The sequence below is a fragment of the Pseudopipra pipra genome, chromosome 14, assembly GCF_036250125.1.
Source record: "Pseudopipra pipra isolate bDixPip1 chromosome 14, bDixPip1.hap1, whole genome shotgun sequence".
Lineage (NCBI taxonomy): Eukaryota > Metazoa > Chordata > Aves > Passeriformes > Pipridae > Pseudopipra > Pseudopipra pipra.
The window spans coordinates 6,101,518-6,118,861 of NC_087562.1; the positions used below are offsets into that span (position 1 = coordinate 6,101,518).

At 45.8% G+C, this 17,344-nt stretch overlaps 1 protein-coding gene across 1 annotated transcript in view; it reads left to right on the forward strand.

The window, feature by feature from the left end:
- Positions 1–17,344, forward strand: part of ATP2C2 (ATPase secretory pathway Ca2+ transporting 2) — a 26,306-nt gene continuing 8,962 nt past the window's right edge. The window contains exons 1-15 of the mRNA XM_064670965.1: positions 1–1,087; positions 5,526–5,636; positions 6,466–6,582; positions 8,364–8,453; positions 8,539–8,574; positions 8,669–8,730; positions 9,864–9,972; positions 10,049–10,198; positions 10,575–10,643; positions 11,603–11,678; positions 11,923–11,989; positions 13,197–13,321; positions 15,207–15,304; positions 15,948–16,049; positions 16,793–16,882. Coding sequence (XP_064527035.1) covers positions 989–1,087; positions 5,526–5,636; positions 6,466–6,582; positions 8,364–8,453; positions 8,539–8,574; positions 8,669–8,730; positions 9,864–9,972; positions 10,049–10,198; positions 10,575–10,643; positions 11,603–11,678; positions 11,923–11,989; positions 13,197–13,321; positions 15,207–15,304; positions 15,948–16,049; positions 16,793–16,882 — 1,401 coding nt within the window. The 5' untranslated portion in view covers positions 1–988. The remainder of the gene's footprint in view (positions 1,088–5,525; positions 5,637–6,465; positions 6,583–8,363; positions 8,454–8,538; positions 8,575–8,668; positions 8,731–9,863; positions 9,973–10,048; positions 10,199–10,574; positions 10,644–11,602; positions 11,679–11,922; positions 11,990–13,196; positions 13,322–15,206; positions 15,305–15,947; positions 16,050–16,792; positions 16,883–17,344) is intronic.

Below are 17,344 nucleotides of genomic sequence, written 5' to 3' on the forward strand. Positions count from 1 at the left end.
ATCTGGATCTCCTTGGAGAAAACTATTCTTCTGCAGGAAATTGCACGTCTATTTTCCTCCTGCTGGGAATGACATCTATTCCCTTGATGCGGTTTTTACTGTTAAAGGAGTATCTTAATCTCATAGTTTACACCTCAGAGACAATTTAAGTGTAAGTGAATCCCACAGTCATGATGCCTGGGGGAGGATGTAGTTCTCATGATGCCAACCAGAGCATGATGCTCCCTGACAGGTAGCCATAAATCTTTGGAAATGATGTAACTGGTGAACTTTATCAATCATGGAATGATAGAACCATAGACTATCCTGAGTTGGAAGGGACCCATAGGAATCATCAAAGCCCAGCTCCTGACACTGAAGTCCAACTTTAGCTGCATGTTGTGATCCACCACGAAATAAAACACTGTGGTTTTACAAATGATCATCACAAATTCCCACATCACACATTCATGCCCTGTCCCTGATGCAAATACTTATAAATACCGGCCTTCTGCTGACTGGAGCATTTCCTAAGGAGGATTACCCCAGCCTGGAAGTTTACAAACAGGCTGGGCAGTGTGTGTAACCTGTCCTACCTCTGCACACAGCAGCCTTGGCAAAACACCTGCCCTATCTGCTGCCCGGGATGTGGCACCGCCGACGCTCCTCCCGCAACAATCTTGCAGAGGGCGGAGGAAAACCTCAACCTGCTCTTCAGGTGCTGTCACACACACACACATATCGAGTTCACTCGTGTCCCAGGCACGGCGTCAAACACAGCCAGGCTCCCCCAGCAGGGTTTTACGGGCAGCACCCTGCCGTGGCTCCCAGGGTGTGCAGCCTCCTCCGGCACCGCCGGCCGAAGGCGTGACTTGGCGGCAGGTGAAGGTGCCTCTCCCTGCAGGTAACTCCAGCCCTGAGCTCACAGGGGAATTGGAGCCAGCACTTCCAGCAGCCGGTGGCCCCATCCCGGTGGCCCTGGGGCACTTCCCACTGCAGCGCAGAGAAGATGGGAGAAGGGATTTTCACCAAACTCTTCCAGAAAAGGTCATTTTTCCGCTTCGTGCAGAAGTATCAGCCCCTTGGAAGCGGAGAGCCGGAAGAGGAGGTGAGGATTGCCTGTGCCTCTTGCCTGGACCTGCTGAAATAGTTTGTGTAATTGGGGTTAATTTTGTCTACTTTGTTTCCTTCGTCCCACCGGTAACTCGATATTGCTGCCGCTGCGCTCTCCCTTCCTGAGCAGCCGAGTCACTCCCTGTGCAAGGAGGGGTGAGATTAATGTTGTTTACCAGGCAGTGGGGAGCAATGGGGAGCCTTGCTTTTATGCAATACTCGCAGGACATAAAGCTCAGGCCTGAGTCCTGCCCAGGAACATTGTTCTCTGCACTGAGGAGGCTCAAAATTAAGGAAGCGTGGGGGAGAGCACATGCTATGTGGCCATGGGTGCTGTGTGAGCTCTGGAGTGTGGGCACAACGTGCCAGCACTGCCCAGCAGAGGGGAAATGAAGAGTAAGGCTTAAAACTCTGTCCTCGGGGGTCCCCTGGTCAGTAGTGGAGGGGCTGTGACTCCTTGGGCTGTGACCCTCGGGCTGCCCTCTGTGCTGTTGCTGCTGTCAATGCTGGTAATGAGTGGCCAAGAACAGCTTTGGCTCAGACCTGCAGAGTCCACTTGGAAATGATGCTTTCTTTTCCTCCAAAAATGCCAGTGTAGAGCACTGATGTCCCCATCCTGCTCTCACTACTTCTCCTTGGTGCAGATGGACCAAAAAGTGGTGGTTTGGGTGACACATTTGCTGTTCTCCTCATTTTTTCATCTCAAAATTTTCAGGTCTGGGATTATGTGATTGTTTGCTCAGCACAGGGTCTTCCATGGCCCAAGCCCTATTTTTTCTCCCACATGACAGATTGGTTGGGTGCTCTCTCACATGGACCCCATTTGTCCAGTTCCTTCAGCACGTGGCATTAAGCCCTTACTCCCATCCCAACGAGCACCATCCATGCACATGGAAATATTCCTGTGCTTTTTCTTACTGTCTGACTGAGGCCTTTTCTCGGATGAGATTTCAGCTAATCCCCTGCTCTCTTCTGAGTCTCATCTGTCCAATGTGGGGGTTGGTGAGGTTACAGGGAGAAGAAAATAAGACATTGAACTCTTACCCTGTGCACCACACAGTGGGTTAGGAGATATTGCTCTACATTGCTCACAAAGAGCCCAAAATCCCAGGAAAAGATAATCTTGATGAGGTCACAGAGAATATCTGTACCCTGGTCTGATGGGAAGCTGAGATTTCTGATCATACATAGGCAAGAGGCTGCTGACAATTAGTCTGGCTTGTTCCTTGGCTGCACCATTTCTGCTGTGACAAAATAAATAGTGACATGTATTTACTTCCAAATCTAAACCCCTCTTGAATTTTAGCTCTGGTCCATGCAGAGAGCAATGTGTGCATAACAGGACAGGGAGACAACCTGAGTTTTGGTACAGGATAGGGAGCAGGCAGCAGTGTGAAATGAAAATAGGAACTTGATAAATAAGGAACTTATTCTCAGTTTATGATTTAGGCTGGTAAATGACTCACATTTTCCCTGCTCAATGGTATTTTGCTTCTTTACTTGAAAATACTTGCAGTATTTTGGTCCAAGCTGAGGGTTGCTGTGGGTTGGATTCTGAATTATTCCTGCACCCCTGAGACAGAGGAATTTTGCCTGTCCTATCTGCAAAAAAAACCCAGCCATGTAAAGGGCTTTGGAGGGGATGATTTGATTTATTTATTGCATCTTTGATAAGGATGAAGTTTATGTTCTAAGGATAAAGTTAAAGGGTTTCTTGTAGACTAAATAACCGGGCCCACTCTGGATTACAGTACATTAACTGGTCCAAAGCAATCTCAGACTCAGAAAAAGAATATGCAAAGTCTCAGTAAAGGCAGAGGTGGGGGAAAATCCCGAGAACTGATCTTTTGGGCTGTTTGCCAGAGTACACAAAAAGGGCTGTGTGCTCTGCAGAAAGTCCTATGCTCTCTTTCTCCCACATGGGCTGCTCAGCATGACAATTGATGGATTGTTTCGGGATGAGGGATGTGCAGGTACCTCCGAGGTGGCTCCCGGCCCCCACCAGCTGCTCTTTACAGCCTCCAGTATTTCCTGACCTTGCAAAGCAATAGATAAACTGATAATTAGCTTTTTGTTACTTCTTCCTGCCCTGCTGTGTGGAGTTGTGCACTCCTGTGTCTAAAGGATAAAGGTTATAAAAGTAAATGGATAATGTGGATAACCCACATCTGCTTTGCAATGTAAATAGAAAAGCAAGTGATGCTCAAGGAGAGGTTTGTTTATGAAGAGGTTTGCTCAGGACGCTGCCTGGTGCCCAACATCCATGGGGTGGGATGTGAAAAGGGGCTCTGCACTGGCAGAATGTTGCAGAGGAAGAGTGAGATGAGGTCTCACTGCTGCTTTTCTGACCTTAGCATCACTGGGGCTGTTCATCCGGTGGGAAGATCCCAGGTGTAAGCCAACCACTGCACATGGACTCATCCCAATAAAGCTGTTCCTTTCCCCACAGCCCCTGGCTGTCGGGAGCAGGGAGCTGTCACCATTTTGAACGAAATCACACACAGCTTGGGCACATCCATGGCTTTTGTCATTTATTTCCTCCACACTTTTTTGGAGGTAAATATTAGCAATAGAGCTGGGCCCTGATTGCCCTGCTGGCTCCGGGGACTGCAGGCATGTCATCCTCATGCCCAGGTCTCTTCCTGCCCTCCAGCTGCTTTAATTAAAATTTAAAATCCTTCAAGGCAAGTCTATACCTTGATATCCGAGTGTGTCACCTGCAGCACAGAGGAGCCTGTAGAAGCCACATTAATTAGGATGGTAATGAATGCAGGGATGTGTCTATCTGTGACAGCCCTGGGTTTTCTTCCCACCAAGTCCTTCCATCTCCTTAGACACATGGATGGCTCTCAGGCTTGCAGTGTCTGAATGTCAACAAAGTTGCAGGGGACTGATGAATTTACACAACCAGAACACACAAATAGGGATATAAATCATCCATTTTAAACACTGAAGGACTTTTTTTTTGCCTCTTCTAGAGACGCCCATTAGGGAGATGTTGAAATAAGGGTGATGTCCAGTGCTGGTATGGCTCAGAAAAGGGGACCAATACTGCAGCTTCTTTGGGCAAAGTGTGGTCACCAGCATGAGGGAATCATGAGAGCAGGAAAACCCTTGGAGATCTTGGGCCAGTTGCCAGGGTTTGGGGAAGGCAGGGTGTTCTTGGGGCAAAATGTGTGCTTTTCTGCTGGGAGCAGGTGGGTGTCCCACGTGTTGGCAGCTGAGCTGTGGGTCAGGAAATGGCCATTAAAAGGGGGCTGCAACAGATGGATGTGGCTAAAGCCTGTTCAAGGAGCAGGGCTTAGAGATGCTCCTTGCTCACCTGCTATAAGCTCTCCAGAAACCAAGAGAGTGAAACCAATTGCACATCCCAGTGAGAGCAAACAGCCAGGGAGATTTTTCTGCATTTCTGATTTCCTGCATTTATCTTACATTGTAAATCACTGGATGTTCCCAGAAAGCTCCTGACTATTCAGGAGGACTAATTACCCAAGTACTGCTGCAGACACCCCTGAAATCCTCCAAGCCTTGCTCAGCTGTAGATGAGCCAGACCTGGATGAATCCCACAGCAAACACCCCTGGGTGCTGGCAGCAGGGAGAGGTGACAAATTCCAGCCAGGGTTGAGCACCACAATCCCTGGGAATGCCTTTCTTAATGAACACACACTCTGGTGCTTCATGAATGAAGGTAAATGGGAACAGAATCACTGTCCCTTCGGAAGGGTGAGATTTCTCCCTCTCTGCACTTGCCCTGCAGTAGTGGTCACATCATCTCTGTCATGGACCTGGCTGAGATTTCAGGGAATGCTGCTGCTTTGGAAAGTGTATTTTTGATAAGAAAATGAGGGATCTTGAAAGGAAAGAGAGATTGGGGTGCTGAGACCTTGGGCTGCCTGGATGGAGCAAGAAGATTTATCCTGCTTGGAAGCATCTGTGCAATCAGTGGTGGAGCAAAACAGCCCTGCATTTGGGAGAGGAGATTTTGCTCTATCTGCTGGCTCAGAGATTTTCCTAGCTCACATTTTCAGTTCATTTATTATGTCTTTAACAAGGGGAAAGGGTTTTTTCCTTACTCTGAGTGCTGAGTGTGCAGCGGGCTGGTGAGACACTGAGATGGAAAAATGCTCATGTGGGACAGGACACCTCAAACAGCACAGCCTGACACTTTTCTCATCAGCAGCTTCTCTTTTCGGCTACTCAGCTCCTGATGGCCTTTCTTCCACTACAAGAATGACACCTGGCTTGGAGGCTGTAATCAGGATTAATTAGTGGATGGTATAAAGCTGTGATTTGAGAAGTGTGTAGCTAATTGAAGCTGCGCATCTGGCAAGGTGAGGGGAGGGAGTGGGATCAGAGGAAGGAGCAAAGAGGTGCTGAAATGCTTTCATTTGCTCTGCTCTCACCTAACGATTGCTTTGTCTTGTTTACTCAGCCCCGGGAGGACTGTGAACTGAAAATAATTGAGCAGGAGAAGGAGGTGACAGTTGTGCCCCCGAAAGATGCCTGTAAATGCCACAAGGAAGACTTGGCAAGAGCTCTGAACGTAAGGATTTGTGCGGGTCTTTGCCAACATGGGGTGCAGGTGATGGGATCTGCCCGTGGGAAGGGGTTGAGCAGCAAAACAGGTCTTTAATTCTCATGCAAACTCCTGGAGTGCCCAATTCCTCTGCATTTACATGGAGAGAATCCTTGCCTGGATGGGCTCAAGGATCAGCATTGGGAATTTGGACTTTGTTTGTCTGAGGGAAGGGTTTCACTGAAGTGAACTGCTCTGTGGGTGAAAGAATTCCCTTGCCCAGCCTGGAAAATGGAGCCCTGGCAGGGGTTGAGGCTGAGGAGGGGCCCCAGCACAGGCTGCACAGCTCAGACACTGGGATTCAAGGAGGAAAAGGCCAGGGAAAGTTATAATACTTGGCTATATTGTGGTTTCTGACCTCAGTGTTTTTTTAAATCCAGGCAAAATAGCTCTTATCCCTTCTCATTTTGTTCTCTTTGAATTTCGTCAGAGTATTTTTATTTTAATACTTTTCTTTAAATATACAGTAAAATCAGAAATCAATTCTTTCCTTTACTGTTTTAGATTTCTAATTTGTTATCTACTGTTGGGTTTCTCCCTTTTGGAAATACATTTTTTTTTAATTAACTTGTGCTTACTTTAAGGTTTTCTGTAATGGTTGCTCATAAAGTTTTATAGTTTAATGAAAATAAATAACTAAAGAGGAAAAGAGTGGGCAGATTTAATTTTTTGTGGGGAACTGAGCCATGAACGTCTTGCCCAGTCTGCTTACAGGGGTTTAACACAACCTTGCCTAAATAAGTTTTCCGTAACAATATATAATATTTGGGTTGGGTTTGGGGTTTTTTCCCTCTAGGTTGATTTACAGACTGGACTGTCTGAGTTTTCCGTGCTCCAGCGCAGGTTAAAACACGGCTGGAATGAATTTTCAGTCGAGAAGAAGGAGCCGATATGGAAGAAATATCTGGACCAGGTAAGGGATTTTCTGCACAGATTCTCATTTCCTGGCAAAGTCCCCTGGCTGAGAGTGTCTCTGCACTGAACTAGTCAGAGTTTCTGCTTCCAGACGTTCAGCCTTGGGACAGGCTGTGCCCTGGACACAGAAACTGTCTGTTCCCTGGAAAAACCATTGTGAGGTCCCCATGCAGAGTGTGAAGATAACATCTTCTAGTAGAAATAAACCTTTTCATCTCCACACAGCCCACAAAGCAAAAGCTGTATCAAAAATCAAGATCAGTGCCCCGATTGCTGGAGCATATTTACTCCCTTTAAGGCAAGTGATAAAATCATGAAAGGTTTGAGGAGAACCGGTAGCAGCTGAAATCTGCTCTGATTTTTGGCTGCCACAGTGAGGGAAAGGCCTAAACCTGCAGTGAAGGGGCAGCTGTGGAGCCCAGGGCAGTGTCAGTGATATCAGTGATACATCAGTGACAGAATCATTCACACATGGTGTCAGGAACTGTGAAGATCCATGATTTCATGCCAGCTTCCCCAAAAAGCCAGGCAGAAGATGGTATTTGCAATCTTGTCTTCCCTCAGCTGAGTTATCCTTGAGTTTTGCTTTTATTAACTATTTCTCATAACTTTTTAAAGCATCTTTCACCTCTCTTTTAGAGCTTTTCACTAAACAAGAATAGTCTGTTTTGTTTGGTTTTATTTTTTATTTTCAACTAGTAATTTGACTAATTTTATTCTTGCTTAGTCAAATTATGAAGATTTTAGTTGCTTTGAAAGAATTCAGTTTTATGTCATGATTTACCACTTTTTTCTATATGATTGGCATTCTTTAAGGTCTTGGTAATTATCTCTACATCTCTTCAAGTGAGATGCTGGTTTTTTCTGCTCAACTTTAGCAAGCAGTTTCTCTTACAGAGGCACCAAAGGAATTCTTTGGGGCATCTCTGAGCCTCCTGCAACCTGTTGGTGTCTCTGAAGGAGCTGCTGCAGTCCCACTCCATTCACACCCTGCACTTGAGCGTCATCCCTCAGCAGACACTTGCTTTGTCTTTTACAGCTGCTATTTTTTGTAAACATCCCCTTTGCCCCAGTTTTCTAAAGAGAAGTGGAGGGATTTTCACCTTTGGTTTCAGCAAGGAAGACATTTAAACCCTGGCTTTCCTACTGAGCGTCTCCACACATCTGTTACCCAAAACAGGCAGTTTTTCTTTATCTACTGAATTCCTTTCCAACAATTCCCACATTAGCTCAACGGAGATGTAATGTTCTCAGGTAGGAGAATGGGCCTTAAAATCCATGTTTAGAAGTGAAAAGGTGAATACCTGACTCCCACAGCCTTGGTCCAATGAGGAGCTGAGCAGATTAATTAAAGAAAAAATGAAAAAATGAAAAAAAAAAAAAAAGGCAAGAGGATTTTTGGTTTCAAATTCTAAAAAGACAATAAAGTCTTTGAGTGTACTTACTGTGCATCCAAGGAGCATTTGGAGTCAGGCCTGTGCTGTGTGCCTGCAAAGGGGAGCACTGCCTGTGCAAAGGGGGAAAAAGTGAGAAAACTTTTGCCTTTTGGTGTGAGCCTTGTCCTGCTGGTCCCCAAAGCACCCTGTACAGGATTGGGATTTGCAGATGCCTGGTTGCAGGTGCTGCACCCTCTTTCTGGGCAGAGCAATGCTGCTGCACGAGCAAGGAGGGTCCCTGCAGCAAAACCACACCTGAATCCTTCCTGCTGAGCTCTGCACCAGCTCAGCTTCAGCAGGTCCGTATTTAATTTCATATTGCCACTTGTTCTTGTTTTTCCAGTTCAAAAGCCCCCTCATCCTCCTGCTGCTGGCCTCAGCTCTGGTGAGTGTCATCACAAAGGAATACGAGGATGCAGCGAGCATCACCATGGTAGGTGGGACCTCTCCTGCACCCCAGCCTTTGGATGGCTCCCTGAGCTGCTGTGTCCACACCTGTAACTCCTCCTTGTTCACAGGCCGTGCTCATCGTGGTCACTGTGGCCTTCATCCAGGTAGGTTATCCAGAGCTCAGTTCCATGGCCGTGGCTGTTAGGAGCAAGCCCTCTCCTGTAACTCCTGGCTTTCTTCTCCTTTCTCCTTTAAAAGGAATATCGCTCGGAACAATCTCTGGAAGAACTCAACAAGCTGGTGCCCCCCGAGTGCAACTGGTGAGACATTCCCACTGCAGGGGTTTGGCAGGGATGGGGGTAGGAGGACAGAACCACCAGGTGAAGAAAATTCCTTCAGGTTTTTATGGACATAATGAGACCCTGGTCCTCTGGAGGGATGGCACCGTGCGTGGGTGCAGCTGCAAGTCACAGGAAAAGGGGATGAAATAATTAAAGTAGGCACCCTGTATTTGAATAAATGCTCAGAGACCTGAAGGTCGCTGAAATGTCCCACTCCACACCCTGCATAAAGATCCCTGCAGCCTCCTGTGTGTCACTGATTCCCTGGGCAGGGAAAACCTCACCTGTGTATTTTTGGGGGACTTTAGGGTAATTTTACCCCTAAAAGATTGGCACAAACCAGCACAGGAGTGGAGGTGCACGTGGGCTGGGGTTCCTCGCTGCCTGTTTCTGTACACACCTGTCAGGCACATGGGAGCACAGCAGTTCCACAGCCCCTGGGGCAGCCACAGGGTGTGTGAGATCCTGCTGCCCTGAGGGCTTTGATGTTTGCTGTCAGTGCCTTAAATTACAGGAAAAGTTCTTCCTATTTAAGTCTCCACAAGTCAGTTTTGTCAAGGCCAACATAAATAAGCGTTGAGACTCAGGGAAGCCTGGCCCTGCCAAAGAGGTGTGGGGTTTTCCTCTGGTCCAAAGTTCACCCTGGTTTGGAGCTTACAAACCCCACTGTTGGTTCTTTATTTATTTATGATATGACACCATAAGCATCTGACTGTTTAGAAGGCTGTACTTTGGATGCAACAGTGGAATGACAGGGCTAATTGTAACTTTAAAAAGCTTCCTTTTAGGTTAAAGAATCTGCATTTCATTATTCAGATCATGAAAGCACACCCTCTTGTCACTCCTATCTACTGTCTTAATACTGTATAATTCACTTATTGCTGAAATGTAAATCATCCATAACCTGCCCATTTGTTTATAAGTTAAAACTGAGTCTAAACTGAACATAATCCTCTTCTCATCATTATGAGGATTTTATGTCCTTATTTACATTGGAAGTTCTTTGGGGCAAGGCTTCTTGTTTTCCTGCCAGTCACATTCCCAAGCCTGCAGGAGGAATAAAAACCTCAAAGCCTGGTTTGCTTTCTTCTTTTTCCATTTATCTGATATAGCCTAAGGGAAGGGAAACTGCAGCATCTTCTAGCACGAGAGCTGGTGCCTGGAGATATCATCTACCTGTCTGTTGGAGACAGGGTTCCTGCAGACCTCAGGCTGATAGAGGTAAATACAGCTATGGAAGAGCCTGGCTTGGGAATTCCTTGTCCTAACAGTGCCAGAAACGTGTCTCTTTAATTAGGTTACAGATCTACTGGTGGATGAATCCAGTTTTACTGGAGAAGCTGAGCCTTGCAACAAGACTGACACTGTGTTGCTGGAAGCTGGAGACTTAACCACACTGAGCAATGTTGTGTTCATGGGGACCCTGGTGCAGTACGGGAAGGGAAAAGTGAGTCCTGGCATCATCCAGCTTTTCCTTGGCTTTAGTTACAGATTCTTTTGGTGTGGGCATGGAGTGATAGTACAAAGGGGAATGACTTTGAGCTGACAGAGGGCAAGTTTAGGTTAGACATTATGATTATTTACTGTGAGGGTGGTGAGGCCCTGGCACAGGTTGCCCAGAGAAGCTGTGGCTGCCCCATCCCTGGGAGTGTCCAAGGTGAGGTTGGACAGGGCTTGAAGTAACCTGGTCTAGTGGAAGGTGTCCCTGCCCATGGCAGGGCTTGGAATGAGATGAGATTTAAGGTCTCTTCCAACCCAAACCATTTTGGTGAGTCTCTAGATTTTTTTCATCTCCATCTCTTTTTTTTTTTCCTTTTTTTCAGGGTGTAGTTATTGGCACAGGTGAAAGTTCCCAGTTTGGCGAGGTGTTCAAAATGATGCAAGCTGAAGAGGTAACACAGTCTGTGTCTGTGGAAATGCTGAATGTCCTGGATGAAAGTCTGTGAGCAGGAGCAGTCCCAAGAGTTAATGCTCTGGGTTCAGTTCTGTTCCTGCTACAAAATGCCTGTGTGACTGAGGGACACCAAAAGTGCTGTATCTGAAAGAGAAGGTTATTAGCAGGAGTTAGGCTTCTAAATCCAGACTTGTGATATGTAGCTTGTATCTAATTTCATAGTCACCTAAAACTTGTGGTTTCTTTTTTTATTTCACACACATATTTTCCAGTAGGTATAAAAAACTTTAACTTCTACACATGCCAAGATCTCACCAGTCAGATCTCTGAACTAACACAGATGAGGGTCTAGAAACTAATTAACTCTTGATCCATTAACACAAGAAATCACAGGAAAGCAGAAGCAGACACTGTTCTGTGCTGCTGTGATGCTCTGCAGGTCTCTGCAAAGTGCTGCTGCAGAACAGGAGCTCAGGTCTGGTACCTTCCTTGGCCTGAAACTTTCTCTGAGCTGGCTCAGTGGAGGAGAAGGGTCTGCTCGGGTCTGCCAGGTCACAGACAGCCCTGGAGAAGAGAGCACAGACCATGGGGATGGGCTTCAGACTTTTTATCCCTGTCCCAGAGGCTTTGCACACACATTATCCAGTCCTAGACTCAAGGAACTTTCCAGATTAGTCTGTCTCTACCTTGTCTCCCCAGCTGCAAACTAATGTGATTAATTCATCTCTTCTCCCACTTTTTTTGCCTGTCTTGAGTGCATTGAGGCAGACTCACTCCCTGCTGGATGGTCTGTGCCCAACAGACCCTGTTGGAATTTGGGTGGGGTAAGCACTGGATAAGTGTAGGGACCACAGAAAGGATAAGCAGGACTGTGTGGATCAGTTGTTCCAGGCTGACAAGAATCTTCTGATCCCACATAACAAGCAAAGAAAACCGGATATTCTCTGATTTTTCCAGACTCCCAAGACACCTCTCCAGAAAAACATGGACAGACTGGGGAAGCAGCTCAGCCTGTTCTCCTTTGGCATAATTGGTGAGTGGGACACAATGCTGGCACTGGCATGGTCGGCTGTGGAATCCCTCTGTGCTCCAGGGCTGCTTTCCCAGAAGTCCTTGTTAATGGGGGTTACCTGGACTTTGGGGGTTTAAGAGGAGACAACTCTGAAGGAGATATTTGGGGTTCTATTGCACTTTTAGTTCTAAAACAACAGCTAAGGAAGGTTAGAGATTTATGAATTTAAGTTTTTTTTTTAATGGGATTGTTTCCCCCCCCCCAGGTCTGATAATGCTCATTGGGTGGTTGCAAGGGAAGCATCTCCTCAGCATGTTCACCATTGGAGTCAGGTGAGGGCTGGAGAGCACCTTTCTCCTTGATTTCTAATGAAACACGTCCCAGGGAATTCCTCATTCCAAACAATGGACATTTCACAAAAGCAAATCTGAGTAAGACCCTTCCTAAGTACATGTTGCTCTTACACTGGTGACATTAATGTGAGCTTTAAACAGAGATTAGGAGAACAAAAGATCGAGGGTTTATTTAATTTTGGAAATTGGCATTTGAAAATCTTCACTAGCACCTCTACCACATCATGCTGGGAATGCCCTTTCCCATCTGTACTGTGAATTTAAGTGGGAGTGTAGCAACAGCAAATATTACTCTTTGCTGTTCTTACTGGACTTACGTCTGAAGATATGAATGACCAATTCATGCAGCATAAAAGAGCATGCACAGCCTCTTAATCAAACATCATAAACCATGTTACTACATTTCAGTAATGCCCATAAACCATCTTACTTGGCGTTGTCATGGCTCTAAAATCAATTCTTAAAAAACTACTCTATGGAAATTAAAACAAAACCCAGGATGAGGGGACAACAGAGAAGCCAAAATGGCTCAGTGCCACCTCCCTGTCTGCCAGGGCATGTGGTGGCAAAGAAAAGTGGTTAATCCTGAGTTTTGGAGAGCAGCCTATGGTTTTGAAAGCCCTCCTTGATTATATTTTGCACAGACATAAAACCATTCAGACTTTCCCAAGGAATATCTAATATTGAACATGCAGACTGTGGCTGGATTTTTCCAACATATCAGGTGTGGAAGGTTTTGGTTTTGGTATTGCACCAATTGGAGTGATCTGGGGAGCTGGTCCTGCCCCTCCATTGTGGGTAAGAGAGGAGATGAGGGGCTGCATGTGGCCAGGAGCCAGTAGCTAATGTGTGAGCCATGATGCCAAGGAGTATTCAACTTCCATCCTCAGAAAGTTAAATAAACGAAATGAAATCCAACCACTAAATCCCTGCTTAGCCAGAAATTAATGCTCTTTGGCAATGTAAAGAAGAAAAATAATTACTCTGTCAAAAAATCATCCAGAAAAAGGTTGAAGCATTGGACAAATATCCTGGTTTTGTACTTACAGTGAGCCAGGAGTCCCAGTGGTGCTCCCAGGCAGACACTCAGAAAAATTCATGCCATGGAAATGCCCCTGTGGCACATTTTGGTCAGTATTTGTTGTTTGACCCCTTGCTGAAGCTGTTGTGTCTCTGGTGTCCCCAGCCTGGCCGTGGCTGCCATCCCTGAGGGCCTTCCCATCGTGGTCACAGTCACTCTGGTGCTGGGAGTTCTCCGGATGGCCCAGAAAAAGGTCATTGTGAAGAAGCTGCCCATAGTAGAAACCTTAGGTAAGGCTGCCAAGGGGCCATGCAGCTCAGTCACCTCCCAGACTCCAAAATCTGAGCCATGGGCTGGCCCTATGAGCCTTGGTTTGATGAAAAACAGAAATTTGGAATATGCTTACTGGGACAGAGCAACCCACTCAGAATTAAATGTGTTCTACCCTGTGTTTCTCACCCTTTTCCCTCATTTTAATGGTGTGAACGCAAGCAGGTGTTTGGAATGATGCAACCCGAGCCATAGTCCACAGGGAACAGACATACATGCCCTGCTTGGGTTAAAAGCTTGGTTTTTCCCTCCTCTCCACGCTCTGGGATCATCCTGCAAGTCCATCCTGTCCAGTTCTTCAGTGTCTGGCTAAAAACCTCCCAGCCTCAAGTCAAGCCTGGCAGCACAAATAAATATCTCCTTCTGCAGCCTGGGTGGTCATCTCCCTGATATCCAAAAAGGCACGGAGAGCAGGGACAGAGAGACCTTGAGAAGGCATCCTGCCCATCCTCAGAACATCAGAGCAGAATGAACCAGAATTAAATAGTTTTTCCACCTCCCCTTATCTTCAAATGGGCCCTTACTCCCAGGTGGCTGCATGCCTGGGTCAGTGTAGCAGGGAAAGGGAGGAGGAGACACTGTGGTGTCTGTTTAGAACCCTCATTAAACTCCCACCAATGCCAAGCCTGGTCTGTGCAAAGTCCCAGATATCTGCTGCACAACCAGATCCTTCAGTTAAGCCTTGTCTTCTCTGGAAACCCTGCTATTGTTTGAACTGCCCTTGTTTGTTCTGCAGTTAAGGAGTCTTATCACCCTTATTTTATTGTGTCTGCCCCGACCCAGAACATCTGAAATGGCTTTTCCCTCATGAGGAATTCCGTTCTGGTAGGGCTGTGCCCAAGGAGGCAGAACTGCCAGTGCCAGGTGGCCAAACCTGTGCTCACCCACACACTGAGAGTGCCACGTCTGCTAAACTTCTGAAAAGGAGAGAAATAATCCTTCTCCTCTAGTTGTCAGTAACTAAATATGTAGTATTGGAAGTGGTGGCTTTGCTCTCTGCTAATCCTTCAAAACTGCCGTTAATTTAATTGCAGCCCAATCTGCTTTATTCTCTCCAGGCCCTTACCTGGAGCTCATCATGCTCATGGGGTCTGTGCCCAAGCACTGTGGGCATCTCCAGAGCCAGGGAAGATATTCAGACTCAGAAGGGAGCTGGAGTCTGATTTTTTTTTTTTTTTTTTTTTTTATTATTATTATTATTATTAAAGTGATTTTTTTTTTCCCCTTCCTGGGAGTGGAAATCCTCTGGAATGTGGTATCTCTGATAATCCACTCCTTTGCTGTATGTTGTAAGTGGGCCCTGGAAAAATGTGCTTTACTAAAGCAGAATTGGCACAAAGCAACTTCTTCTCTCAACTGTGGATCTTTAAGTACTTTTTTAACAGCCTTTAACCCATCTGCTCTCACAGTCCTTTGGTGAGGCAGGGAAGGGCTGCTATTCCTGATTTAGGGAAGCAAGGGTCAGATGGCCCCTCTGAGGAAGCACATGGCAGTGGGATTTTGAGCTGTCTTTTTGAAATGTAGCAGCTGTTCTGTTGTGTGATATTGCAACTCAGAAACACTGACCAGCTCTCTGGGGATCAATGCCCTCTGACTGCCCACCCTATGATGAGACAATGTGGCCTTCTTCAGATGTCTCCTATCCCATCTCACATCCAAATTTTGTGCCCAATGCCCTGATGTGCACTCAAATCCTTCCCTTACACACCCTGTCAGGAGTTTCATTCATTTCCTAGTCTTTTCTCCCTTTTCTCACTGGTGCAGTTTAAATAATATCAGGGAAACTTGTCCTCCCTCTTCTGAATCTCTCTTAATCAGTTCTGATTAAGAACTTCCCTTCCTCAGGTTGCTGCAATGTCATCTGCTCGGATAAGACGGGCACCCTGACGGCCAACGAGATGACGGTGACCCGGCTGGTGACCTCGGATGGCTTCCAGGCAGAGGTGGGCATGGGACAGTAATCCAGGCTTTGCTGTTGAAATTCAGCAGGGCTCTTTTGCCTCTAGTCCATTTAGACCCAAATGAGGGAGGCTGGTCAGCCCCAAACCAAGCAGTTTGTTGCATGTCACCAGTCCCATTAAAAGAAGGGATTTTTGCAGCACTGGAGAGAGGCAGAGATGGGGCTGAGGGTGCAGAAACTGCTCAGATATCACAGTTGATATAACCTGCTCCTCGACATAACCTGCTGTTCTCTGTAATTATTGTGAATACTGAAACCTGCCACTCACCTTTGTTGGTCCATCTTCTGTAGGAAGATGTGGCTTAATCCTTCTGCTTGGTTTGTTTACCTGTGTGAAAAGTGAGGGCAGGGCTTGGACACAACCAGTGAACCCACTGCTGCCAAAGGGCTGGATTTCTCACCTGAGCTGCAGGAGACTCCTGAAATCACAGTGAAGAAGTTCTGTATAGGACAAGTTGATTCTTTTTGTTCCTATACAGCTATTACATTATACTGTCACTGTCTGCAGCCTTTCCTATAAGCTTGAGACAGAAGAAGAATCCCAGAACTCCTTCACAGTTAGAACCTTGCAGAACAGTCCTGTCTGGCACAGGGAAATATGTCCTGTCTGTCTCTCCCTCCCTCAGGTCAGCGGGGTGGGCTACAATGGAGAAGGAAATGTTTATCTTCTGCCAACAAAGGAGATCCTTAAGGAATTTTCCAACGTCTCCATTGGGAAGCTAGTGGAGGTAAGTATAACCTATGAACTAGCTTACCCTAGTTAAATTCACTTTTCAGTTGCACTAATCACTTTGGGTAATTAGCATGAAAAAAAAAAAACAACCAAACAAAACAAACAAGTTTTGTAACTCCAAAATGAGCTGTCCTGCTAAAATATTCTCATGGAAAGATGCTGAGTGTGATGTGGTACCTGAAGCTTATGGGTGAAAGGGAGAGATCATAAGACATTCAGGGAGAGACCAGGGTCATCAGCTTCAAGAGTCAATGATATTTTGGATAAAACCACAATTCTGTCAGAGGAGAGACTGATTCATTTTACCATGTTCAGGTTTTAAGTGTGGACAGACTCTAGACTTTAGCCACATAGTCAATTTATAAATGTATTGTGATAATTTCTGCATCCTGTGTCAGCATTAAATAAAATTTTGAACATTCAACTGTAAATTAAAATGAGTGTTTGGGTGGTGAAATGATATGAGCTGGAATCTCATATGGAGATTAGGTCATATCTTACCCACACTTCACATTCAAATCAATAGTAGGGGAGAAACTAAGCTTTCATTGCTGTAACCTATGGAGTAAGGGAGTTTAGAAAGCACAAGAACTGATCTCAGGAAACACTGCTGTCCCAATCTTTTGGGATGTGGCTGCTTTCATTCTCCAATCTTTCATTATTTCATTTAAAGAGATGGAAAAGCTATGAATTTAGCAATTAAAAAAATAAACCATGTAAACCTGTCCCTTTCTCCAGGCTGGCTGTGTGGTCAATAATGCTGTTATCAGGAAAAACAGTGTGATAGGACAACCCACAGAAGGAGCTCTCATTGCCCTGGCAATGAAGGTAAGGTTCTTATGGTTTAAAATTTTCCAGAAAATTAAAAAATAAATTAAAAAAAAAAAAAAGCTGGAATTGTTAGGTCTGGCAGCAGCATTCAGACTGCTTTAAATTCCCCAGACTGGTTTTAATATTTCCTTATCTCTTCTTCCCAAGGTCATACATGTACACCTCTCCCAGTCAACCTTTTTGTCGTGGGCTTCCCTGAGCTTCTGCACTAACAGCAATAATTGTTTGGTTTGGTTAATCATGCAGTTAGGCTGTGGAATGGATTTCTTTCAGGGTCAGACTGGACAGCCTTTTCAATATTTTCTGCATGTGCCAATTAAGAGTTCAGGAGGAAGACAAGAGTGAAACATGAGCAAGAACAGGCCAGGCTGGAAAGCATGGCAGAGGCTCACCCTCATTTTGAGTCATCTGGCAGCTTTTACTTTTTTTCTACTCATGGTTATATTAAAGAAGATTTTT